Source organism: Arachis duranensis, chromosome 10 (genome assembly GCF_000817695.3).
Source record: "Arachis duranensis cultivar V14167 chromosome 10, aradu.V14167.gnm2.J7QH, whole genome shotgun sequence".
In the NCBI taxonomy this organism is placed as follows: Eukaryota; Viridiplantae; Streptophyta; class Magnoliopsida; order Fabales; family Fabaceae; genus Arachis; species Arachis duranensis.
The window spans coordinates 4,845,078-4,869,911 of NC_029781.3; the positions used below are offsets into that span (position 1 = coordinate 4,845,078).

The 24,834-nt window shown below is 34.5% G+C and overlaps 5 protein-coding genes across 7 annotated transcripts; 2 read left to right on the plus strand and 3 right to left on the minus strand.

Annotated features, from left to right (window-relative positions):
* Positions 1 to 511: 511 nt before the first annotated feature.
* Positions 512 to 3,181, plus strand: LOC107468606 (soluble inorganic pyrophosphatase 6, chloroplastic). Its single transcript, XM_016087913.3, has 6 exons — positions 512 to 859; positions 1,367 to 1,527; positions 1,644 to 1,744; positions 1,830 to 2,011; positions 2,169 to 2,267; positions 2,906 to 3,181. The coding sequence occupies exons 1-6, from the start codon at positions 593 to 595 to the stop codon at positions 2,996 to 2,998; spliced, it is 903 nt and encodes a 300-aa protein (XP_015943399.1). The 5' UTR covers positions 512 to 592; the 3' UTR covers positions 2,999 to 3,181.
* Positions 3,182 to 3,605: 424 nt separating this feature from the next.
* LOC107468429 (protein DMP9-like) lies at positions 3,606 to 4,370 on the plus strand. Its single transcript, XM_016087711.3, has one exon. It carries the CDS (start codon positions 3,698 to 3,700, stop codon positions 4,358 to 4,360), a length of 663 nt encoding a protein of 220 aa, XP_015943197.1. The 5' UTR covers positions 3,606 to 3,697; the 3' UTR covers positions 4,361 to 4,370.
* Positions 4,371 to 4,624: 254 nt separating this feature from the next.
* On the minus strand, positions 4,625 to 8,831 carry LOC107468607 (probable sphingolipid transporter spinster homolog 2). The gene is made up of 14 exons (XM_016087915.3): positions 8,502 to 8,831; positions 8,166 to 8,297; positions 7,873 to 7,974; positions 7,591 to 7,695; positions 7,401 to 7,476; positions 7,231 to 7,305; positions 6,992 to 7,133; positions 6,562 to 6,648; positions 6,323 to 6,399; positions 6,064 to 6,177; positions 5,820 to 5,939; positions 5,594 to 5,722; positions 5,275 to 5,353; positions 4,625 to 4,936 (listed from the first exon to the last, which is right to left on the minus strand). The coding sequence occupies exons 1-14, from the start codon at positions 8,657 to 8,659 to the stop codon at positions 4,797 to 4,799; spliced, it is 1,536 nt and encodes a 511-aa protein (XP_015943401.1). The 5' UTR covers positions 8,660 to 8,831; the 3' UTR covers positions 4,625 to 4,796.
* A 4,695-nt stretch (positions 8,832 to 13,526) lies between these two features.
* LOC107468671 (K(+) efflux antiporter 3, chloroplastic) lies at positions 13,527 to 20,263 on the minus strand. Of its 2 annotated transcripts, XM_016088001.3 has the most exons (19): positions 19,957 to 20,263; positions 19,371 to 19,742; positions 18,781 to 18,882; positions 18,606 to 18,686; positions 18,428 to 18,529; positions 18,195 to 18,272; positions 17,590 to 17,658; positions 17,330 to 17,380; positions 16,905 to 17,018; positions 16,702 to 16,803; positions 16,467 to 16,601; positions 16,080 to 16,261; positions 15,851 to 15,986; positions 15,568 to 15,639; positions 15,385 to 15,486; positions 14,977 to 15,138; positions 14,617 to 14,706; positions 14,322 to 14,483; positions 13,527 to 13,949 (listed from the first exon to the last, which is right to left on the minus strand). In XM_016088001.3, exons 1-19 carry the CDS (start codon positions 19,996 to 19,998, stop codon positions 13,788 to 13,790), a joined length of 2,316 nt encoding a protein of 771 aa, XP_015943487.1. In that variant the 5' UTR covers positions 19,999 to 20,263; the 3' UTR covers positions 13,527 to 13,787. The 2 variants fall into 2 exon arrangements, with proteins under 2 accessions (XP_015943487.1, XP_052110874.1); XM_052254914.1 differs by lacking the exon at positions 18,428 to 18,529.
* Positions 20,264 to 22,212: 1,949 nt separating this feature from the next.
* On the minus strand, positions 22,213 to 24,312 carry LOC107468754 (peptide methionine sulfoxide reductase B5). 2 transcript variants are annotated; one of them, XM_052255378.1, is made up of 3 exons: positions 23,944 to 24,312; positions 23,169 to 23,317; positions 22,213 to 22,580 (listed from the first exon to the last, which is right to left on the minus strand). In XM_052255378.1, exons 1-3 carry the CDS (start codon positions 24,269 to 24,271, stop codon positions 22,425 to 22,427), a joined length of 633 nt encoding a protein of 210 aa, XP_052111338.1. In that variant the 5' UTR covers positions 24,272 to 24,312; the 3' UTR covers positions 22,213 to 22,424. The 2 variants fall into 2 exon arrangements, with proteins under 2 accessions (XP_052111338.1, XP_015943605.1); XM_016088119.2 differs by having other exon boundaries at positions 23,169 to 23,325; positions 23,937 to 24,310.
* Between the last annotated feature and the right edge of the window lie 522 nt (positions 24,313 to 24,834).

The following is a 24,834-nucleotide window of genomic DNA, read 5'->3' on the forward strand; positions in this document are numbered from 1 at the left end:
AAATTAGAATTATAAAATTATAATTCAGAACTTTGGCATACAAGTCTTAAGTTATTGTTTTTTTTTTAGGTGGTTTGTTCGAAGATTATTTTTATCCAAATTGTTTGGCATTGCCCACAAAAAAAAAGAATGTTTTTTATGCAAGAAAGAAGCACAAGATATTTCTGTATTTAATTGCAAAGAAATATAACCACTGAAAAAGAATAAGCCCACATCCACTACCATTGTGTTTTTTTTTTTCTTTGTTTTATTTGTCCTTTGCTTCTTTATCTAAAAAAAAAGTAGCATGCTAGGCTACTAGCTAATTACTAATTAGTCCTTCAAGTACTCATGAAATAGAAAACAATGAATGAGGTTAACAAAAAGGGTCAGATTCCAAGTTGCAGAAGTATATACCATGATCTGAATTCAGAACACTCCTAAATCAACGTGGCGTTAATCAATTTGTAGTATGTTACATGAACACCCAATAAGATGCTGCCACGTCACACACCACAAACACTTGAGAACCAACACAGTACACAAACACGAGTAGCCTATCAACACTGAACTCAATACACTTCACTCTCTCTCTTCTCTCTCATCATCGTCCATGGCCGCCACCAGAGCAATAGCAATAGCCAGCAACTCAACATGCTCCTTGATCGCCAAGAAGCCATTGACGCTTAACCAGAAGCACTTTGTTGTTGGTGGCCATCATCATGCTCTTTGCTTCAAGACCCTCAAGCTCTCTCATTCCTCTTCTAGAAGGTTCTATACCTGCAGGGCCATCTACAACCCTGACCTTATCGTCAAGGAAGAAGGCCAACCTGAAACTCTCGATTACAGAGTCTTCTTCGTTGACAAATCTGGCAAAAAGGTCCTTTTTTTTTCTTCTTCTAGATTGCTTTTTTAATTTTTATATATATTCAATGGCCATTTGGATGATTTGTTTGGACTTTGAATAGAATTAGAAGAATGTGATCTTGGGCCTCGAAAAGTTTCTTCCTTTAGTTGGAGAAGTGGGGAGCGGATAAGAACTTGTGCAGAGTTAGATTGTAGTGTTTGGCATGGTGAATGTTGACTTCTATGATTGATTAATCTTAACGATGTTGCAAAACAATCATTTTTTTGCTTTCTGAGTATTTGATTGTTGTTTGATAGAAGGTATAATTTTACTATCTAGTTTAGCTTTTGCTTTTAAAATTGCTGAGGGATAGTGTTCATTGTACTATATATTTTTTTCCACTTTACTATTCTACAGTCTTGAAACATAATTTTGGCTTAGCTTTTTGTAATGTGATTGGTTTTTCTCTTAACAAATTGTGACAATTGAGAGACCTGTGCTTTTGTGCTGAAACTAAACAATAATATGTAAAATATGCAGGTTTCTCCCTGGCATGATATCCCATTGCAGTTAGGTGATGGTGCTTTCAACTTCATTGTTGAAATTCCAAAAGAATCTAGTGCAAAGATGGAGGTTGCCACTGATGAAGCTTTCACTCCCATAAAGCAGGATACAAAGAAGGGGAAGCTTCGATATTATCCGTGAGATATGATTCAATGTGCCTCTTTATTTGTTCTGCTTTGTCAATGTATGTAGCCATTTAAATTTGGTCCTAAATAGAGCCAATTCTGAAACATGTATTTTTGCTGCTCCTCAGCTATAATATTAATTGGAACTATGGCTTACTTCCACAAACATGGGAAGATCCATCTTTTGCAAACTCTGAAGTTGAAGGAGCATTTGGAGATAATGATCCAGGTATGTCACAATATTGTCAATAATATTATTAAGTTTAAATTGCTCAATTCCTATAGAATGTTTCTAAAACTCTTGTAAATGTTAGTTGATGTCGTTGAGATCGGTGATAGCCGGAGGAAAATAGGCGAGGTTCTCAGGGTCAAACCCTTGGCTGCATTGGCCATGATTGATGAAGGGGAACTTGATTGGAAAATAGTTGCAATTTCGTTAGATGATCCAAGAGCTTCACTGGTGAATGATGTCAATGATGTTGAGAAGCATTTTCCGGTATGCTCTATCACCCAACTTGCTGATGATATATTCCTGACACTTTTCTTTTCCATTTTGTGTTGCATGTATTACTAAGGCTGAAAATGTTTTGCCAGTGTGATGTTCATTTTTGGGATATGATCAACAACTTGTGTGTTACAATCTTTGTCTTCAGGGAACACTAACTGCAATCAGGGACTGGTTCAGAGACTACAAGATACCTGATGGAAAGCCTGCTAATAGATTTGGGCTTGGCAACCAGGCAGCAAATAAGGTATGATATGAATCTCCAAACTGAATCCTTGATTCCGTTTTAGAATTTTATGACAAACTTTAGTAATTTACATGTTCTTTATAAATGATATTGGTGGTGGTTGACAGTTGTTGTCAGTTTAGTTACTAAGTGTCTTTTTGGCTGTATTTCAATTCCTATTTCGGCTATTCCCATGATTGTGGTAAGGCTCAGACGAATAAGATGGTGTTTTAGAAGTATTAGTGATCTTCACTATGTATGATTAGAAGGAGAATTCCTTAGGTGCTCTGAGATCAAATCATTGTTCTTACTCTGATCAATTAATTGTCAGTAAAGACTCACATACGGTTAGATAACAATTTAGTCGAACATGGCAAATTATCTAACGATTTTCAACTAGCAACTTCACATGAAGACGATTGCATGTGAGTTTCCACCTTAGTTGTCTTTCACGTCAGTATTATAGGTTCATTATTATTTAAATAAATGGTGCGAAGCAAGAGCATTGATTTGCTCTTAGAGCATACAAGAAATTTTTTATTAAGAAGGCAGAAGCATGCATTTTATATAGTGCAGTGTTATTATCAATGTTATGGTCAGAATGGCCACATTTTTCTCAGTTGATTTCATTTTCACTATTTAATTTATTTACTTAACAGGATTATGCACTTAAGGTCATAACAGAAACCAATGAATCTTGGAGTAAACTTGTGAAGAGATCCATTCCTGCAGGAGAGCTGTCACTAGTGTAAATGCTAGTTGCTAACTGCTGATGCCACTGCTTGCTTCTGATACAGTTCTCTTTATGACGTAGCAAACTTTTTTGTTGTTGTTGAGCTCCTCGGTTATATTTGTTTTGACATCAATGTTGTATTAGTCAGGCTCAAGTTCACTATATTCTACATTTTATGCAGTCATTCTTTGCTCTTGTTTCACTCTGGTAAACTCTTTTAAGAATAAAAATATAATCTTCTACTACCCAAACTGAAGCACTCAAACGAGAATGAGTTAAATCTTTCAGCAGAATATTGATATTTATAGTTTAGGCGGATTGACAAGATATATTGATATTTCTTTAACTATTACGGTAGCATAGACAGTATAAGGTAGTTTTACATATACATCTAATTATATATCTGATAAGATTGAGCAATTATAAAATAGGTTATACTGTTAAACTTATTTGATTCATTAACAGTATAAACTAAGTTTTGGTACATACAAATTTAACTAATTTGCCCTGAAATTCTCTGCAAAAACTTTCTTTTCTTTGAGACACTCTTTAACTTCTTCAAGGCTTCTAATGTGCATGTGCCAAAAATGAAAAAAAAAAAAGAAACAAGAAAACACTAACTGTCAATAACTGCCCAAAAACTTTCAAACTCATTGTTCATAAAAACCGAGTTAACCCATTATTTGTTTCCTCTGTTCTATTTCAAGGCAACAAAAACATGGAACCAACTGAACAAAAACTCGGAATCAAAGTCTATAATGCAACCCCACCACCACCACCACTACCAAATCCTTCCGGCCTGGTTCCCCTTACTGTCATACCGGATCCAGGCCGGAAGAATAAGCGTGCCATCATGGCAAAGGGTGTCCAAAAGACAATTTCCAAGACCTCATTGCTAGGGAACTTCCTACCAACAGGAACACTCCTCACTTTTGAGATGGTTCTTCCATCAATCTACAAGAATGGCCAGTGCACTCAAGTCCACACATTGATGATCCACACCCTCCTAATTCTATGTTCACTCTCATGCTTCTTCTTTCACTTCACTGACAGTTTTCATGGCCCTGATGGAACCGTTTACTACGGTTTCATCACCCATAAAGGGTTGTCAGTGTTCAAACCAGGGATTCCAGTGGAAGTTCCAAAGGATGATAAGTACAGAGTTTCCTTCACTGACTTTGTTCACGCGTTCATGTCGGTGTTGGTGTTCGTGGCAATTGCTTTCTCTGATCATAGGCTTACTAACTGTCTATTCCCGGGGCACAAGGATGACATGGATCAAGCCATGGAGAGTTTTCCATTGATGGTGGGAGTAGTTTGCAGTGGTTTGTTTCTTGTGTTTCCTAATTCCAGACGTGGAATTGGATGCATGTCTGCATGATATTAACATGTAAGCTTGTTGGTTTGTTAATAATTTGTTTGTGATTTGGTGTAATTATTTCTTTTCTGTATACATAAGTTTCTTGATTAAATCTCTTTTATATAGATAGATTTAAACATTACTTGGAATTTGTTGATTTACATGGCTATATAATATATGAAAAGTGTCTAGCAAAAGGCTTAGCTGCTTGCAATTTTACTTTTGGAATAAAATAAGAGTTTATGCATTTAGATTTTTTAAGTAGTGAATTTCAAAATTAGTTACTTTTGCTAATGTGATAATAAACGATTAGTTGTTTGTGTAAAATTATTTTACATTGACAGTATGATAAATGTACAATTCAAAGGGAGGCTATTGGCCTATTTGGCATTTACACTATATTGCTAAATTAAAGTTGTGCATGGAGGGGCATGAGAAATAATAAAGAAAAAAAAAATCATGGCTCTTGGGATCGGGTAGAGGTTGATATTTCTCCAGCATTCACTTGAAGCAATGGCATGGTGCTTGATCCTTCCACATTTGATTCTTGTTGCTCATCATCCTCATTGAATATATCCACACTATGCAGAAATATTCCTGATAATAATATTACATCAACCACAAAAGATGCCCTTCAGAATCCATACAGACATTTATTATTTATATATAAGATATAAGATAATGATTATTGTTGAAATCCAACTGTTTATGTCTTCAGGATAAGCTAATTTTCATGTGGCCAAGGCCAAGTAATATCAATCACAGATAAAATATGTTCATGTGGTCAATGTTCATGTGTACATATAACATAGATACCAATTTTTACTGTTAATTTGTCAAATAGCTATGCTTTTATAAGCAACAATTATATCTCAAAAGAAACTCTAGAGAATTCTTCTTTGGTAGTAAGTCAACAACTTCTTAAGATGATTTACCTATAAACCATATACCAGCTGCTGGAAAAAGTATAGATGTAAGAATCAATGCAGTTGTTCTCCAGTTGTTAATACAATCCTGCATCACCAACGTGTGTTAAGTGTTAACAATCATCACCAACAAAAACAACCCGACGAGGGATTAGTCACTGTATTCGACCGTGAATATCCCAGTCAAGGACAAAAAAGTCATCAGCAGAAAACATAGCCAACACACTAGTTCCCTTTAAGTTATGTTACTTACCAAGACCTTTTCTTTTTTACAAGAAAATTGCCAAAAAAAGCTCTAAAATAGAGTGAATTAATACAGATGATTGACCTGGAGAACTCCAACAAGAGGTGAGGAAGGTACATCTCCAAAGATGTGAATAGCAACTGTGGATATAGCCATTGATAATGGCCTCAAACTCGGTTTGACGCAATGGAGCGATACATAATTCACAGGACCCTGAATACAGAGTTGCAAATAAAAGGGATAATGATTTTTAATCTAACCACCAATTGTATAGAGATCTTCCTGAAAGATAACTATACAAGAGAAGTACCTGAGTAGCAAAAACAAGTAGTTCACCAATAGCGAAAAGCACAAGGAAGCCGTACATGCTTCTGAATAAGAAAGCACCAAAGCAAAATGCTGCACCAATAAATGTTGTGATTGAGAGAAGCTGCAAGAGAGTTTAGAGAGCTCAGTATGACAAAGCAATGAAATGTAAACTCTAAAGAAGGTAAAAGTAGGTGAAGCATTTATTAAAGTAGTGCCAGACCCCTTCTCTGAATTTGATTACTAACCTTAAATGCATTTGGTAATGTGTTACTCATGAAATCCAGAACCAAGCCTCCAGCTATTGTGCCAAGTATTCCACATACAATTGTAATTCCACCAAATATCAAATCAGCATCAGTCTGCACAAGTAAACAGACTTTAGTGTTATGGCAATGACTGCATACTATGATTTTCATGTATAGTATCTTAAATTACCTGACATATATCTTATTTTATGCAATGAAGAATTGTGTAAGAGACAAGGAACAATGCTACAAATCTCACCATGTGATAGATATTATAGCCGGCTTTCGGACCCCAATATGAGTATGCACCTAGGACAAAGTTGTATGCTATGTACCCTAGAAACAGAAAAACAAGTAAATGGAACTGAGACATGGTAAAGAATAAGACTTCGAAAACATGAATATGACATGGAAGCTTCTGGCAAATTTACCAGCGAAACAAGTCAAATCTTATGTAAGCAGTTGAAGCATAGAGGATATCAATGGAGGAAGAGGTACCTAAAACATTGACAACATAAACCTTATCACCCAAAAGCTCTTTCATATCATTAAAAAATCGCGAGAACTGGTCGTACATTTTGGCTGCTGAATTCGACCTAAAATAAGGCAAGAATGAATAGAACTTTAAATGCATCATCCACTAAAAGATGATCAGACAGTAAGAGATATAATAAACCATTAATGGAAAGCATAGTCACTTTAGAAGGTAAGTGTTCTCACTTGGAATGATCAATTGAGCTTTTATCACTGAACTCAGCCTTTAAGGACAATGATTCATCTTTTCCATTGGAAGTATCCATAACTTTGCAACCAATGAAAACAGGAATCCAAGTTTACATTAGCAATGAACTAAAATAACATAGGGCAAATATTAATTTGAAAAGAAAGAAAAAAAGAAAGTAGTCTAGACATCTAAAAAAACAAAAACAGTTTTTGCATGAAATCAATACAAGTGTCGAGTGTTCACCTTTCAACTGTAAAGGCTTCATAACAAACCCAGCAATAGCAAATGGAAGCATCAATACAGATTCTATCCAGAAAGCAGAACGCCAACCAATATAACTTCCAACCTGTTACAACCACAACCAAAGGAAGATTAAAATCAACGGAGGGAGGTGTTAGTTCTAGTATTTAATGGTTTTATGAACAACACCAGATAAAACTCACCAAACCTCCATAAACATAGCCAATTGCATATCCAGTTGGTATACACATGTAAAAGATTGCGAGCCATGCTGTTTTCTGACACATTCAGCATTGAGAAGAAAAAAATAAAATAAAATAAAATTCAAATTCGAAAGTCGGAAATGCATTCAACAGAAAAGTTAAATGAAAACCTGAGAAACTGGAGCATTGTCGTCGATGAAAGGTGCTGCAAGACTTATAAATGAAGCCTCTCCAACACCAACCAGCCTATAGCGAATAACAAACAAATGAAGGAGAGTAAAAAAATTCTCATCTTCTGTACTATTATTTAACTACTCAACATGAAAAGAAGGTGAAAAAACAAGGGATTAGACCACTTACATGCGAGAGACTGAAATAGACCAGAAATTAAAAGAAAAACCACAACATAAGGATGCAACAGTCCAAACTGATAATCCAACTCCTATAAGTCTAAATGGATTTACACTGCAAAATAGGAGAATGGTCTGAGGATTAATATATAAGTTAAGGATAACAATAACAGATCATAACATGAGAACTTCATTTTTGATGTACGAAAATATCAAATGCATTGATAAACTAATTTTTCCTCATCTAAAACTATGAAATTTCTAGCCCCAGCAGATTTTCTTCAAGCCTTACCTCTTTGCTAGGGAAGCAAATATTGGAGAAGCCACAAGAAGTCCAACCATAAAAGCGGATGATAAAACTCCATCCTCAAAATTGTTCAAGTTAAAATCCCCTCTACACACACAAAATTATTTTGTCAATAACTACTAAATTGCTAAAAATTTTGTGTTCTACATGTCAAAATACAAATGTAAGGAAAGTTTACATCCGCTACCAAAACTATAAAATTAGAATACTTCACAACTAAAAATCACATTGTATTGAAAAATAAATGCCCAGAGAGGAAATAGTAAAGTATATATTACTGTATTCCTGTGCCAGAAGTGCAGGTACCTCCTTCCGTGCAAGTTCCCCTGCTTCCATTGACACCATTGCTTGCTATTGCTCCACGGTCCACATAGTTTAACAAATTAATCACACAAAATAGAGCCAACAGCCTAAAAAAACAGAAAATGAATCAAGAAATAAACTTGTTCTAATTCTAACTAAGGATCAAAATGACCCAGAATCAATTATAAGACAGAAATTTCATAAAGACAGAAAAATTACTCCCTTTACTTACTCCAACTTTTAACAACGCACGGATCACAGAACAAAAATCCGAAACAGGGGAAAGAAAGAAGAGGAAGGTACATTATTACCTCTTGGGCGTGAACCATGAGGTTGTGGGGATCATGGTTGAGGTTGTTGACATTTGTGTCTCCAGAGAAGAAGGCTTTGACTTTGTGTTGTTGGTCTCTGCAGACTGAGATGAAGTCTGTGGTTTTATTTCAGGGTCATGAATTTCATTTTGTGCCATTCAAGTAATACGCTTTGAACTGTTGACACCAACCCCCTAAAACCAAACCTGAAATTTTTTGGTTTGTTGAATGGTAGTTAGTTATGTTCACTGAGTTTTGGAGTTGAATGTTTTGTTTTTCACTCATCTTACTGTGTCAGCTTTTTCTCTCTCCTACTCCTACTTTTCACCAAACAGTGAAATGATTCTTCTTCCTTTTTCTGAAAAAATAAATAACAATAATACAAAGTTTTTTTCTTTAGGAGTTTGCTTTTAATTATAGACGAAGCACATAGGAAATCATCTTTTCCTGGTCTGCTTTTTTTTTTCGGTGGTATATACACTGATATTTTGTTTATGCTGGTATGAGATTCGGAAAATGATACAAATTGAGCAATTGTAATAAACTAATAACCAGATAAATTGTCAATTTTTTTTTTGGTTTGTTGTTTTCGGTTAATTTTTTTCTATATGATCAGACGTCTGTATAGTACATTATTATTGGAAGCATGTGTGTTTCTCATTAGTATGGAGTAATTTTTTTTTCAGTTGATATTAAACAAATCGAACCATTAGATTTGTCACTGGAGGGAGACAAATTTAGACGATTCGATTTTAATATTTTAATTTTTTTATTTTGTGAAAAGTAAATTAAAGGATCCGATTTTAATTTAAAAATTTTGAAAAACATAAATGGAATATTCCAATTTCTGCTAAGGACTATTTACCCAGTGAAAAATCAGTGCTTCCTATTTCAGAATTTCACAATGGGGTAAAGCACCTCTAGTCACCATGTTGAGGTGATGATACACTCCAAGCACCATCATCCTAAATAAAATTTTCGGTCGTTTCCTTGATTTTCTTTACTTTTTAACTCTACTACACTTCCGAGGAGTTAGTTGTCTTTATTAAGTACTTAAAATGAATAATGATATATCTAAGCCTTTTTATTAACTAAGTCCAACTAACTTAGTCTAAAAATATACGGAGATGCTATATATCCATATAATCATCTAATCAAGTTGGCCCAACACCAAAAAAATCCAATACCAATAAATGAAATGTGAAATACACGCGTCCAATACACACGAAATCGCCCAATGCTTCTTCTCTCCCATGCTTCTTCTTCTTCTTCTTCTTTTCACGCTCGTCTACACACGGAGCGTCTTTTTCTTCTTCGCCTTCTTCGCGTTCCTCCTTCTCCTCCCTTTTCGCATTCCTTCTTCTTCACGTGTTTTCTCCTTATCGTCATTCTTTTGTTGTTGTTACTGCTGTATTTTTTTGTCTTTTCCTCCTTCTCTCTCTAGTGAAGAAGTAATAGAAGGTAAGGAAGAAGAGTTTTGAATAGTGCAGAATGAACCGAACACAATACTTATGGTGAACCGAAATCTTAGTTATGGTGAACTGAAAACAATACAATTGTATAGTATTGAGTGAACGAAACATAATCCATTATATAAAATCAAATTTAAACAACTTTTTGCAGAATGAACCGAACACAGTACTCATGGTGAACCAAAAACAATACAATTGTATAGTACTGAGTGAACGAAACATAATCCATTATATAAAATCAAATTCAAATAACTCTACCTACAATTTACATATTATCAATTCAATTCAATTCAGTACACCTCCGTCCATTTAATTCAATTCAAATTAGCAATTGTATTCCATTCAATTCGATTCAAAATTAAACAATCCAAACTTTGTCAGTTTGATTCGTTTCAGAAGAATAATCCAAATTGCTCTCCTGTTTACCAAAAAATTATGAACCCCTAAACACTGAACCCGAAATCCTAAACATTAAAATCAGAACCCTGAACACTGAACCCTAAACCCATAAACCCTAAATCCCTAAAACCGTAAAACCTAAACCCTAAATCCTACACCCTAAAACCTAAACCCTAAATCCTACACCCTGAACTCTAAACTCTGAATCCTGAATGCTAAACCCTAAATCCTGAACCCGAACCCTGAACACTGAACTCTGAACCCTAAATCTTAAACCCTAAATCCTAAACCCTAAACCCTACCGTAAATCCTAAACCCCTAAAACCCTGAACTCTGAACCCTAAACCCTAGACCCCTAAACCCTAAATCCTCAACCATGAACACGGTGAACCAAAATTAATATACGGGGTGAACCGAAAGTTTGAAACACACTGAACCCCTGTACACTGAATCCTGAACCCATAAAACCTAAACCCTAAAACCCCAAACCCTGAAACCTTATTGTCATTTTTTTGCTGTATTTTTTTTGTCTTTTCCTCCTTCTCTCTCTGGTGAAGAAGCAATAGAAGGTGAGGAAAAAAAGTTTTGAATGGTGCAGAATGAACCGAACACAGTACTCATGGTGAACCAAAATCTTAGTTATGGTGAACCGAAATCTTAATTACGGTGAAACAATTATATAGTGTTTAGGAAAGAAAACAGAACATATTAGTCTAATTTTTGTTAAACTCCTTTCTACGGACCAAACCGAAAATATGAAAGTGATGAACCATCTCTTTAGTACTTACCGAACCGAAAAGTTACTCACATTTACTCATAGTTACTCACAATTACTGACACTCACAATTACTCACAGTTACATATGATCAATTCAATTGAATTCAATTTAGATGTAGATCACCTCAGTCCATTCAATTCACTTCAAATAAAATTAGAAATTTCATTCCATTAAATTCGATTTAGAAGTCAATAATCCAAACCTCATCAAATTGATGCGTTTGAGAAGAATCATCAAAATCGCACTCATTCAACTGATTTGAAGTTGATTCATTCATTGTTTCAATTTAAAAGTGCAGATCGAAGAAGAAAACGAAGAAGAAGATGAACGACGAAAATAATTGCGTTGAATCAATCTAGATCCATAATGCAGAGAAGAAAAACGCGAAAGAGAAGAACAACGAATTTAATTAGGTTGAAGAAAAAGAAGAAGAAGAACGCGAAAGAGGTTTACATTGTATGAAAAGTTTACATTGTATGAAAAGTTTACATTGAGAAACGTTGATAACACAAAATAAGGATTCGTTATATAGGTTATAAGAGACGCGTGTAAAACAAACGGGGGTGTGGAGCGTAGAGTGAAAGTTACTTGGATATCATCCATGTAATTTTTACATGGATGTAGAGCTTTTCTCAAAAATATATAGTTAGTTAAGAGGATTATAATACCTAGAATAAACTACCATTTGTACCCATCAATCTTGCGAACACTAATAAAAGTACCCATCAAACAAGAAACTAACGTTGTATCCATGAAAGATGGGTTCCATGCGACAGTAATACCCAAACCCTGATTTTTCGTTGACTTTTTAATAAAATTCCCAAATTACCCCTTCTTTCTTCTTCCCCAAATTCCAAATTTCACAATCCTCACCCTTCGGCTTCCTTTGCCACCGCCAGTCACCATTCCCTCGAGACCCTAGCACCTGATGTCTTCCTCCAACCTTTATCCTCAACCTCCATCTCTCTTTATTCCAATCCTAATTTGTTCTCCAAATCTAAATCCAAATCAACTTTAACATCATTACTTTTGTTGTTTCTTTCTTCTTCGAATGCAACACCAACACTCAGAAAGCACACCCTCTTCAACCTCTTCAACCTGAATATTGTTGTTCTTCTTAATCCAAAGCAATAAGTAGCAGAGTTCAGCAACCAGAGCCAACAAGAGGCCGGTGGCCACAATCTCTTTCCAACGGTGACTCGAAACACTGCTCAGTGTCGTCGATCTGTAGAAAAAGGGCCTGCTGTTAGAGTATCTTCATGCCATTTGGTGGACTGATATTCGCACCGCAGCCGTCGCTGCCGCTGCTCAGGCTAGGCTTCCGAGGCCACCGCAGAACCCTCTAGAAGGTTGTGGTGGTAGTAACATTATTGTTGAAGGATCTTGTTTCACTTTGACTACTGGAGAACAAGGAGGGATGATGGTGGCGGAGTACATTGATGAGGATGAGCTTCTGAACATGCCGAGTATGATCGAAGACATGGTCAGGGGAATGCAGGGTGAAGAAGGACCCACACTCCCAAGCCCGCCTTCGACGACGACAGCATCAGCAAGTGCTGCTTTTCTGGTGAGTTCTCAGCGAAGCTTCTCCTCCGCAACAAATGCGACCGAGGCTATCACATCTTCTGTCTCTGACCTATCCTTCCTTCCGTTTCCAGAGGCTCTTGTTTCTGCCCCTCTTGTTCCCACAGTGACACAAAGAAACCAAAATGTATGTTTTTTTTGTTAATTTCAAACTTCTTTTTCTTTTTCTACACCAGATCTACAAATCCATAATATTTGAACAATAACCTCAGATAATTAATAATTCACAGTTTTTAATTTTTTTAATTTTTTGGTGGCTGGCAACAGCAGAGGAAGACGAAGAGTGAGAGTAGTGAATGTTTGAAATTTGGGGAAGAAGATAAAAAAGAATAATTTGAAAATTTTATTAGAAAGTCAACAAAAAATCAAGGTTTGGGTACTATTATCACACAGAACCCATCTTCATAGGTACAACGTTAGTTTTCTTGTTTGATGAGTATTTTTGTCATCGTTCGCAAAATCCATGGATACAGATGGTAGTTTATTCTAATACCTAAATTGAGCAACTATAAATAGTGAAATCTTCATATAATAGATTTGTTTGTGACTACAGAAATAAGAAATAAAATCCATTAGTGAAATCTTCGCCTAATAGATAAGTTCAATTATACATAACTACATTACGACTAATTTACCTGATTTTATGTTTTAATGGAGATTTTTGTTTCTCATATAAGATTTTGCAACTTTTCAAGTTAAGTCATTCACAATTGAAAGACTCAACCATTTACATTATTAGCCCGGTCCTAACGTTAAAAATGACAATTACTGTAGAATTGAAATGAACAGTAGAATATATTTTGATTATTGGGTTGGACAGAAGAATTAAGCCCTCTATTACAACAAGAAACTGTAAATAATTGAATTCTTCCTATATACACATAAATGGTTAGCATCTGCAGTATGAAAATCTATCAGAAACTATAGAGTTAGTAAAATTAACGTTAAGAACCTAGAATGGTTAATTAGTGGCAGTATGGCAATGGATTGATAGGTCCATCAGATTCTGCTATCCTATGGCATCTCGCGATCCAAATAATCGGTGAGCTTTCATCAGCGCCTTCTTTCAGTTTGATTGAGTTCATCGTCTTGTTCTACAACTGGCTGTTCCGCAACTGGCTGAATTCTAGGGAGGGAAACTTGATGCGGCTGGTCCAATTCTGATGAAGTAGTTGGCATAGGTGCATGTCCCTCAATTGAGTCACCAACTCTCACCTTGCAATAGGAACATATCAGTTTCTTGAACTAGTATTGCAATAACAGACATTGAAATTATAAGGAACAAATTTCGAAGAACAAAAACAATGCAGGATACAAATAAATTCTTTGTTAAAAGCTATTTTACTAAACACAATTGTGGTTACGTGTGCTATTAAAACCAAGGACAAATAATTGACTGACCTTGCCGCCAACATAGCAGAATAATGTTAGCTAATAGTCACCTATATGGAAGAAGGAACTTACTATACTATATGCTGGTATATACCAAATCAAATTTGTTCTGATTGTAAAATTAGATACATAAGAATTAAACTGCTCTTATTCAGGTTTCAGATCAGATAAATCGATATTTTGAACTACCTCTACCTGCAGTTGTTTTGTCATATTTAATTCATCGCATTTGGCGAAGCTGGCTGCTTCTTGAGCCTGTAGTTCCATGGAATCTCTAATGAGCTGACTCAAAAATGCTAGGTCATCCGACATCACTCCGAAACCTTTCAGAAGCTTAGAACCCAGCTGTAAGCTAGTCTGAGTGATTGTTAAAAAAAGAAAACAAAAAACAAAAGACTTAGATGTAGTTTCTGCATAACTATTGAGCAATGGCAGTTGCAAGCTCCATCCAGTAGGACAAAATGACAAGCAAGAAAAAGCGAATCAATACCTCTGCATTTTCCAAAACAGCATCTGTTGCACCTGCTTTCTTCAGATCTAAAAGATGCTCAAGATCTTTAGCTCTGGCATAGATTGGGATCTGTGGATTTTCATCATAAAGTAAGAAATCCAGATAGGATAAAGCAAACTAAGGGAACAAGAAAAGGCAAATCAAATAGTTAAAAACTTTATCAGCCAACCTTCCTATTATTGGACCTAACAATATATACCCTAAGTTGAAGGTAAAATGAAATTCTTGGATCTTCCTAAGATAGATAAATGGATCGGTTTAGAAACAAAAGATATATTTAGTTATCATATGTCAAATTGGTAAGCAAGAAATTGTGAAGGGAGGGAAAATGAATATTACTGCAGGGTAAGTAAACCGTAGCCTCTGAACAGCTTCCGCTGTCTTTTCCTTGCCGGGGAACATAACCATAATAGCTTTTGGAGAAGAGATACCGGCCGACTGAAGAACAGCAGGATGTGATCCATCCCCATAGTGAATTGGAAAGCCGGCTTTTTTAGCAGCCTGCCCAGCAATTTAACAGTAAAAGTACATGTTAAAATGAAATGGATAAAACATTGAGATATGAAAAGAAATATGTTTGACTTCCAATTAACACTTATTCTGCTGCCATCTCATGCTACACACAATTACATAGAGAGCATGTGGTCAGCATTCTACTCATGAAGTTCAAGAACTCTTCAGAAAAGAATAAGTCGTATGCATATTACTAGTAGGTAACAACTAAGCAGAAAGCTTAAGTACACTAACATTTACTAGTGCGGGGTCAAGATCAAAAGCCACATAAGGCCATCCTGCAGCATCACTGTCTCCTCCTGAAGCCAACGGATTGGAAAGGAAATTTGCAAGGACCTCCATACCAAAAGCATATGTTTAAAATTTAGAACATAGTACATATAAATGGCAGGTCTTTGAATGTATTAATGGATGTACCTGGCCCATTTGTCCAAATCCAACTATAACAACAGGTTCAGTGACACCAAAGTTGACCATCTCTGAAGCTTTCTGCAAATAGCTTACTACTCAGTCTATGTAAATTTGCAGTCAAAATGAAAGCATATAGTATATAGTTTGTAGGGAGCTATGCTCCTTTTATAGTCTGCAACATTTTCTCAAGTTAAAACAAAGTAAAAAAAAATGGAAAATATTTTCACACAAAATACACACACTAGCATTAAGTAACTCTGCACAGTAAATCTTACGAAAAAAGACATACAAACTCCACATCGAATTTTCCATCAATAAAATCAGCAGCCCTTCTTCCAGCTTCATTAAGAAATGGGGTTAATGCCATTGACAATACAACAACAATTATGAGCAACTTGTTGAGCTCAAGTGGAAGCACCCCAAGCCTGCTTGCAAGAAGGCACAGGTGGCAAAGTTAAAGGCAAAGCCAAAACTCTTACTCAAATAACATCCATGTATTTGGTTAAATGATCACTTGCCTATTTGCTAAGGAGAAAACAACGAATCCAAACTCGCCTCCTTGGGATAGAAGCAATCCTATTCTCACACTTTCTTGCAAACTAAGCCCAACACAAGGACCGATTGCTGTTATGATCAATGTCTTGATAGAAATCAATCCTGCCAAGAGTGCAAGTACATGTGGCCACTCTCGCATAAGAAGCTGCAATGAAGAAAAACTTAAATATCAACAGTCAAAACAACTTCCATATGCAATTTCTTGTGGTAAGGTGTAAGTTGTAACTATTTTGCAAATTCATGCAAAAGCAAGCATATATGTTTCTTTGAAGAATGTCCAGCTAAACAAATAATGCTTGCTTAAATAATGAAGTAACCTCATTCACATGTATATAAAAAATCACAGCTACCTGCATGTCAATGGAAGTCCCTGTAGTTAGGAAAAATAATCCAATAAGCAAGCCTCTAAATGGTCTTATGTCAGCTTCAATCTGGGTCCTGAAATTTGTCTCTGCTAAAAGTGCCCCAGCTAAAAATGCCCCAAGCTGCAATGAGACATTACAAACAAGTTTTGTAGATACTTATTTCGATGATTTCTCCAATACACAACCCAAAATTAAAACTGTGCATTGGGAAAATAGCAACCGTATCACTAAAACCCAAATGCTGCGTGACAAGTGAAGTTCCAGCAACAGTCAGCAAGCAAAGTGCAACGAAGGCCTCTGAGCTCCTTGCATCTGCAACAACCTGAATTTGACCAACAATTTACTTCCTAGAATATATTAACACGGGATTGCATACTCCCCTCCAATTCTTGCATAGAATAGCTGCAAATATAGCAGTCAGACCTCAAATACTCTTCTAAGAATGTATTTTCCCCCAAAAGATAGCAGACCCAATCCACCTAATGCCTTTAAACTTTCTTGAGCAAGCATTGGCCAAATGCTTTCCTTAGCCAGATTCTAGAAAAAGAAATTGGAAAGCTCTGGTCAACAATAATTGTAATAGTCAGATGGCAATTTTTCAATCATAAATTTTGGTCCTGAAAATATAACAATTTTAGCATTTAAATGTAGAAAGAAAAAAATAACATAATTGGGATACCACCATAAAATGGTACACACAGGCATGAACACAAAGAGCCACTCTAAAATGTTAAAACCTAAAACTTCCATTCTGCGAAGGTGATGAATCATAACTTCAAAAAAAGAAAGGGAGTTCCACCCACACCAAGTTAGATATATTATATATTATCTATATTTTCCATCTTTACCTGGCTCTCTAGTATTGGAAGAATGACTAGAAGAGGGACAACAGCTATGTCCTGCATGTATAAAAAAGATGAGTCAATATTAATTACATTACAGATGCTATATACTGACATCAGGCTTCTCAAGCCAATTTATTGAGGTATATCAGCAAAGCACAGAAAGTACAACATAAAGTGGTTTCCAAAACCTACTTCTTTCTTGTAATAAAAAATTGCATATAGAACAAAGATAGTATAAACAAGCAAGAGTGCAAGACAAATACCTGCAATAAAAGTATTCCCAGAGTTGCTGAACCAAATCTTGTAGGTAGCTCACCCTTCTCTGCAAGAAGCTACATATATGTGCTTGATAATTAACATTGGATATATCAAATGTCACAATTATTTGCACATATCAAGCTATAAAGTCACCAAAGCATACTTATACTTTTCTCCATGATTTCATTCAATGAGCATGGTACCCGACAAAGAGATTACATACTATAATGAAAAATATAAATGATGTGGTAAGGAAGAGATAGAGGAGTAAATCGACACAATGCTTAACTACTGTCTACTAAGTTTATATTATATTCAAAAGAATCGATGAGATCCAAAAATGGACTGCAAAGAAGCCAACAAGGTACATGTCTCTCTATTGGTCACAAAGTTTTCTTTTTAATCTATATTTTTAAAATAAAGATATTTATGAATTACTGGACTTTCAAAAATCACAACTATAGGAAGAAAAAGGATGTTTTCAATCGTTCTTAACTCAGATAAATATGTCAAACATAAATATAAATACTATATCATTAACATGTGTTCTGTACAATGGTAACGAAATAAAGTTTTCATGTTTTTGATGGACAATCAAAGTCATAGATACCTGTAGAACAAATGCAGAAGATGACAGAGAGAGAGCAGCAGCAATTACCACAGCTTCATCAATACTTCTAATATTCACCTACAATTATCAATAGATAATGATAAAGATAAAGTGTTAAGTATTAACCCTATCATTTGAATATATGCAAGACCTGTATCAAGAAGGATCACTATATAAAATAAAATTAGACAGTTTAAATATGAAACATATGCAATTTTAAGACAAAATCTCACCAGATCTGGCCTTGAATGGAAAAGGAATTCCAAAATTTTTGTTCCAATAGCCCCATTTGGTGGGAGTTCAAAAGCAGCAAATGCTAAAGTAGATAATACAACCTTTAAAAGTATTTCGTTAATAGTTAAAGTGGCAAAAGAAAATTTTTTTAGCATGATCATTTCCCAAGCTTCTAACCTGAGTAAATCCCATACCGAAGGCATATTTTGCAAGAGCTTTCAGACGTGCAAGTGAAAGCTCTAAACCCATCTCAAACAACTGAAAAGTAACAAACATTATTTGAGAGTAATTTATTCAAATGTTTGTGAGGAATTTTAGATTGAAATTGTAATCATGATTCAATATAGATTACCAAGAAAAGGATCCCCCATTCGGACAAAACTTTAACATCTGTAAGGTTTCTGATTAAACCAAACTGGCTAAGTACAACTCCAGCCAAGAAGAAACCAAGTATCTGAAAACAACAATCATTTAGTTTATACCAATTAAGAACTTATATAGCTAAAGTGAGCTTTGTATGAAGTAAATTTGGTACTATTATTTATATGTGCGTTTATTATATCAATGGAGGTCTGGCTATGTTGGCATCCATTATTAGAAACCAAATTGGGAATAAAATTAAGTGTAGTTCGTCAGTTCTCTATGTGGGTGACCATCTAATACATGTTTATAAATATGAAATAACTTTATATATTTATTTTTCTCATTCAAGTAAATGCAAAGTAAGGTCTGCATTGCAAACATAAACTTCAATTGACTCCAAGTTTATACATTCAACAATACGTAGAAGCCCAGTCTCAAATTCAATATATATGATTGACTATAAGCCGCATCTATTGACAGAGATTATGATAACAGAAAATTGTGGTTATAACCATGTCTATGGCATGAACAGTCTAATGAAAACTATGAGAATAAAATCAAACAACGAGAAATTCTTACAGGACTGGCTTTAATTGACTTGAATGTGGGAACAATTAAGACAGTTACAGCCAAGAAAGTAAGAGTATCCAATCCTAAATCATGGATGACTTCAACAGCACCAGCAACATCATAAGTTGCACTTGTTTGCAACCGCTCGAACCGTAATGGCGTATACTTAGAGAGATAGAATCCTTTCCAACTATAAAATGATGGAACATTGAGAAGTTTGCTTTGACATAAATTCTCAGACACGGAGGTGCTCCTATAACTAACTCCAAGTGAAAGCAGCGACACTTGCTTTTTATCTGAACAAACCTTGAAAACAGAACTTCTACTGAATGATGAAATAGCATAACATTTAGGACTGTTATCTTTGATTAAGTCATATCCCTGCAAGGAAATTTGTCATTCAAATTTCTGAACATAGATAACAAAGCATAACGCAACACAGTTGCAATCTGAATATGCATCAGATTTCATTTATCAATATCTTCAAAAGCTTTTATGCGCCTTCATATTCTTCAATGGACATGACACGATTATTCACAAAAATAATTGCAAACAAGGACAAACGAAATAGAGAAAAATCACAGAAGAATGTTACCTTAAGCTTAAAACTTTGACCATGAGCTAGTGACTCCAACATAGTGGTACGTCTCAGGAAGCAAAAGTGCTCATTTTCACGTGTATCGAACTTGAATTGAGTCCCTATCCCAAAAACGGGCAACAGAAATCGCAGAAGGAGTCCCAAAAGTGAGGATGATGATAGAGGTGCACAGTGCAAACGTAAAAGAGTGAAAGGTGCAAACTTTGCAGAGAAACGAAAGCGTTCTTAGAATGAATTTTAGCTGAAAGGAAATCTGAGACAACTGAATGGAAAGATTTGGCGCAAAACGAAATTTGCGTTTGACGTATTGTTGGCGAAGAATAGTGGGATTTTTTGGATTTCAGAATGCTATGTAATGTTGACGTGGCGATTGAATATTATGAGCACGTGATTTTTGTTTTTCTCAAATATGGAAAAGAGAGATATTTGTTTTGACGTGGGAAAAGAATCCAAGTCAACTGGAATTGGTTGAGAAAATAAATAGACACTTATCCAGTTATCCGTCAAAATCAATTTTCTTATTTGATAAGAAATAAATAACAAGTGTATCTGTGTATGTAAAATAGTAAAATACTAAAAAGTACAAATTCACGTGTAATTTTTATGTAAAGCTGTTACTTAAAATTCGTTAGATAATTTAATATGTTAAATTTTTAGTGATTATAATTTAATATGTTAAATGAAAGTGTTTTATGATTATTTTATATAAAAATAAAAATAGTGATATATTTTAATATTGTAATTTTTGATATTTTTAAAATTGTAAAAAATATACAAATTAAAGAATCTAATTTTTGTATTTTAAATTTTTTAATTTTTTTAATACAAATGTCCAATTTTTATACCTCTAACAAATTTGATAATCTAATTTTTACTTTTCTAATTAAATGGATCCGCATACCACATATGAGAATAACATTCTAATAGTCTAGATTTAAAAAAAAAGACACAGTTACCGTTATAATATCAAAAACAAAAAGTTCGTGTTTTACGGAGATATAGATTACGTAAGAATATAGGGTAAAAATTTTGGTTGAAGATTCTAGGAAGCACCGATACGATACGGGATACGGACACGACACGATATGGATATTCCGATATTTTTTATAAAAAATTGGATACGACATATTTAGGATACGTTGTGAATTAAAATTTAAATAATATATTAAATTAATAAAATATCATATTGTAAATATAAGAGTAAATATAGTTGCATAAAAAAGTTTTAAAATTATGCAATTATTAAAAAAAATAAAAAGCTTTAATCTACTTTTGCCATCTCGCTAACAGAAAATGGATCAATTTCTTCTGCTCTAAGTTCATCATCCTCAAACACCACAGCTTCAAGTCCATCATTCTCTGTATCTTCTATTCTTCTTCTTCTTCTTCAATATAACGCAAAAAATCAAGAACAGCTAAACTAGTGAGTAAGTAAGCCACCAAAAATAAACGGTAAATAGATTTAGGTTTTGATTTATTAATTATTTTACTTTTAAATTTAAATTTTGGTTTGTTTTTATTTTAAAATTTTTAAAATTAAAAAGGGAAAATCGATTAATCGGACATAAAATCACAAAATTAATTACAAATTTGTAGCGCAGGAAAAAGATTCGTCTCATGAACATCTAAATTAGGTTGAACTCGTTCGAATTTGTGGCCGCTTCACTAAAATTCTACACCACAAGAAGACACGCCGCCGATACGCTCGTGGGACGTATCCACCATGTGTCGGCGTCGGATTCGCGTCCGACACGGATACGCCGGCACCATGAGCGAATCCGTGCTTCATAGTTGAAGATGACATTAAATCCGATAATGTCCCCACTGCCAAAAGAAAAAAAAAATCCAATAATAGGTTCCTCCACAAATTCATCCAAAAGATTTTGTACAAATCGTGTTACCAAAAATATGAAAGACTTGTCAATTGTCTTCCCTTCTTTTTTCATTATCACACAATTTCACAATAGTCACAAGAATTTAATTTTCTTTTTTTATGCACGGTGTAAAACTCACTATTAAATAAACGTGTACAATGTTTTACACGGTTATAGCTTTGAAAATAACCTCTAATAAAAACAAATCTGATATCAACTTTTTCATGGAGATGACTGTCAACAAAATTGTTTATTAACTCAAACTCAAACTACTTAGTTAAACAAATGAGCCCCATGCAAAGTCTATTCTTTGAGGTTTATTATTGGGTTATATTAGTTGGATAACAAAATTTTAATCACTTTTGAATTAGGCCTCAAATTCAAGCTCTAAATATATCTAATCATTCTTTTACATATATAAATTGCAGTAGCCTCAAAGCTTCCCCCTGTCAAGTACACCAAGGAAAGAAGATCAAGTACATATGAACTTTGGGAAACATAATTACAACATAATTGTTCAGGCAACAATACAGAGAATTATTTACTATCTTATATCTTAGTTCTTAAGAAGCCATATATGCATAGATTGGATTAGCTGGTGTTGGCGGGTGCAAACTTGAGTGAGATGCTATTGACACAATGGCGTTCATTAGTAGGTGTTGGAAATCCTTCACCTTTGAATACATGCCCAAGATGTCCACCACATGCACTACACGTTATTTCGGTCCTCATTCCATCAGGGTCCGGCTGATCATCAAATCAATATTCAAACACCACAATCTCATCAGAAAGTTATATGTTTTAGACTTTTAGATGGATTACTCTTTTAATAAAAAAGAGTTAGCTTAGGCAACATTTTCAAAATGGATATGAACAAAACAACATCACTAAGGCAGCGTTTGCCAACGCTACAATGCAAGAACAAAATGGTGGTTACATATTCAAGTCCAAATGTCTTCGTGTGAAAAATAGCTTAAATATGGATATATGTAAAACAGTTTAGTCAAATATATCAAATAATAAATTTAGTCAAACGTATTAATTAATATAATAGCAACATTTTGAAATAGACAAAAAAAAACCACTAAGGTGGCATTAGTGACAAAATTGGTGACTATTCACATATAAAAGTGTCTTGGTACAAAGAATAGCTTACATGTGGATGTATATTATGTAAAACAATTTAATAAAACATATTAAGTTATCTAATAATTTTCAACCATAGAAAGCATATTTATTTGCAAACAAAATATCTTTATTCTTGAATATATACTTCTCCATATTTTTGGGTGTTTAGACAGATACCAAAACTGGCTTAAGATCAAGAGAACTCACATGGCGACTTATGGCTCCGGGAAGACCCTGATAGAACGCTGGCCAGCCACAACCAGAATTGAATTTTGTTGTTGACCTGTATAGAGGAGTCCCACAACCTGCACAGTGGTAAACTCCCTCACCAAAGAACTTGTCATATTCTCCAGTCCCTGCAAACCTGAATAGCAAAATTACTTTTACTATATCAAATTTGAGCGACTCTTATACAATATCATAATATGGAGTGGACTCACTTATCTCAAGAGCTAACTTGAGAGGTTAGAAATGCTCTCGCTATTTGTAAGGAATATTATCAACCTAGACCTTATCCTTAGATAATGTCAAATTCTAATACTCATTTGTTTAGTGACACAGAACATTAAGACAATACAAAATCATATTTGGATAAGACATAAACAGAAACATTATCACTGGAGATTTTTGTGTTCTTTCCCAATTTATTTTTTATTTTTATTATTATTTTTATTAAATTTCATAATTATATTTTCTATTATTAAATTTTTCTTTCATATTCTATCTTTATACAAAAAATAAAAAATAAATTAAATTTTCATAATTTATTTAAATTTATTATCAAATAAAATATAAAATCCCGATCATTTATGTTTTATTCTCGATATCCTAACTTATTATGTTGTTTTCAAAATCAAACGTAGCCAAACATACAACTATAGAGTTGATCCCATTATTCAAGGCACCGAATTAATTGGAGTTGTTAACTAGAAGCAAAACAAAACAAGGGAAGAAGGGATGTTATAGTATTGTTACTCGGTGCCTTTTTGCCTGAGAATCCGAAACTGCTCGGGGGAGAGGATGGCATGCCATTCTTCCTCTGATTTCCGGAGGGAGCCGGGTGCAGCCATGGCCACGAACCTACCGCCGCGGAAACCGCCACGCTTCAGGTGGTGATGATGAAGGCCGGGTGAAGCAGCAAGTGGAGTTGGAATGATGGTGGATGGCGGAGGAAAGGTGAAGAGGGAGGTGGTGGAAGTGGGATGAGAATGGAGAATGGAGAAGAAGATGGGTTTAGTGGTGTCGGAAGAACAGAGAGGTGTGGCTCTCAGAACACTGAAGCCCATGCTGTGTGATATTGTTGTGTTCATTGGTCAATCTAGCAGCAGCAGGTGGGTGTGACCGTTTCTTAGAATTTCACACGGTATTTATACCACTTCATGTAATGGATAAATTTAACGAATTATTATTAAAAAATTTAAAGTAATTGTATGTCGATCAGTATTTTAAATTTATTTTTTAATAATAATGATCTAAATAGATAAATCTAATTGAATTGAATGATTATATAAAATATTTTATATTATTAATATATTAAAATTAAATTATTATAAATTACTGCTTTTATACAGCTTATCTCCTCTAAAAATGAAAATCCTATGAACTAAGAAATATAAGAAGATTAATTATCCTTTACTCTAGAATGTACCGTAATCACTAATCAGTAATCACTGATCAGAAATCGACACGGGTAATAAAGTGATTAAGAGAAGCCAAATCGCAAATCTTTGTGGATAAGAGATGGAATTTTAGATCCAAAAGGTATATGAGAAAATTCCTGAAGAAGAGGGACAATTTAAGGCACCGTTAAGATCAATGGAAATCATAAGAAAAAAAAATATAAGAAAAAAATAAAAATTTTCTATTGATTGGA

Excerpts from the sequence above, each read along its gene's own strand:
- LOC107468606 (XM_016087913.3), top strand. The coding sequence starts at position 593 with ATGGCCGCCACCAGAGCAATAGCAATAGCCAGCAACTCAACATGCTCC. Across the intron at positions 1,528-1,643 it reads GGGAAGCTTCGATATTATCC|CTATAATATTAATTGGAACT; the intron begins GTGAGATATGAT and ends GCTGCTCCTCAG. Across the intron at positions 1,745-1,829 it reads ATTTGGAGATAATGATCCAG|TTGATGTCGTTGAGATCGGT; the intron begins GTATGTCACAAT and ends TGTAAATGTTAG.
- LOC107468429 (XM_016087711.3), top strand. The coding sequence starts at position 3,698 with ATGGAACCAACTGAACAAAAACTCGGAATCAAAGTCTATAATGCAACC.
- LOC107468607 (XM_016087915.3), bottom strand. The coding sequence starts at position 8,659 with ATGGCACAAAATGAAATTCATGACCCTGAAATAAAACCACAGACTTCA. Across the intron at positions 8,298-8,501 it reads TCATGGTTCACGCCCAAGAG|GCTGTTGGCTCTATTTTGTG; the intron begins GTAATAATGTAC and ends CTGTTTTTTTAG. Across the intron at positions 7,696-7,872 it reads TTTGCTTCCCTAGCAAAGAG|TGTAAATCCATTTAGACTTA; the intron begins GTAAGGCTTGAA and ends CCTATTTTGCAG.
- LOC107468671 (XM_016088001.3), bottom strand. The coding sequence starts at position 19,998 with ATGTTGGAGTCACTAGCTCATGGTCAAAGTTTTAAGCTTAAG. Across the intron at positions 18,530-18,605 it reads TCGGTATGGGATTTACTCAG|GTTGTATTATCTACTTTAGC; the intron begins GTTAGAAGCTTG and ends ATACTTTTAAAG. Across the intron at positions 15,487-15,567 it reads GATTTGGACAAATGGGCCAG|GTCCTTGCAAATTTCCTTTC; the intron begins GTACATCCATTA and ends TTTGGTATGGAG.
- LOC107468754 (XM_016088119.2), bottom strand. The coding sequence starts at position 24,271 with ATGAACACAACAATATCACACAGCATGGGCTTCAGTGTTCTGAGAGCC. Across the intron at positions 23,326-23,936 it reads CTCAGGCAAAAAGGCACCGA|GTTTGCAGGGACTGGAGAAT; the intron begins GTAACAATACTA and ends TTTGCTATTCAG. Across the intron at positions 22,581-23,168 it reads CCGGAGCCATAAGTCGCCAT|CCGGACCCTGATGGAATGAG; the intron begins GTGAGTTCTCTT and ends TTTGATGATCAG.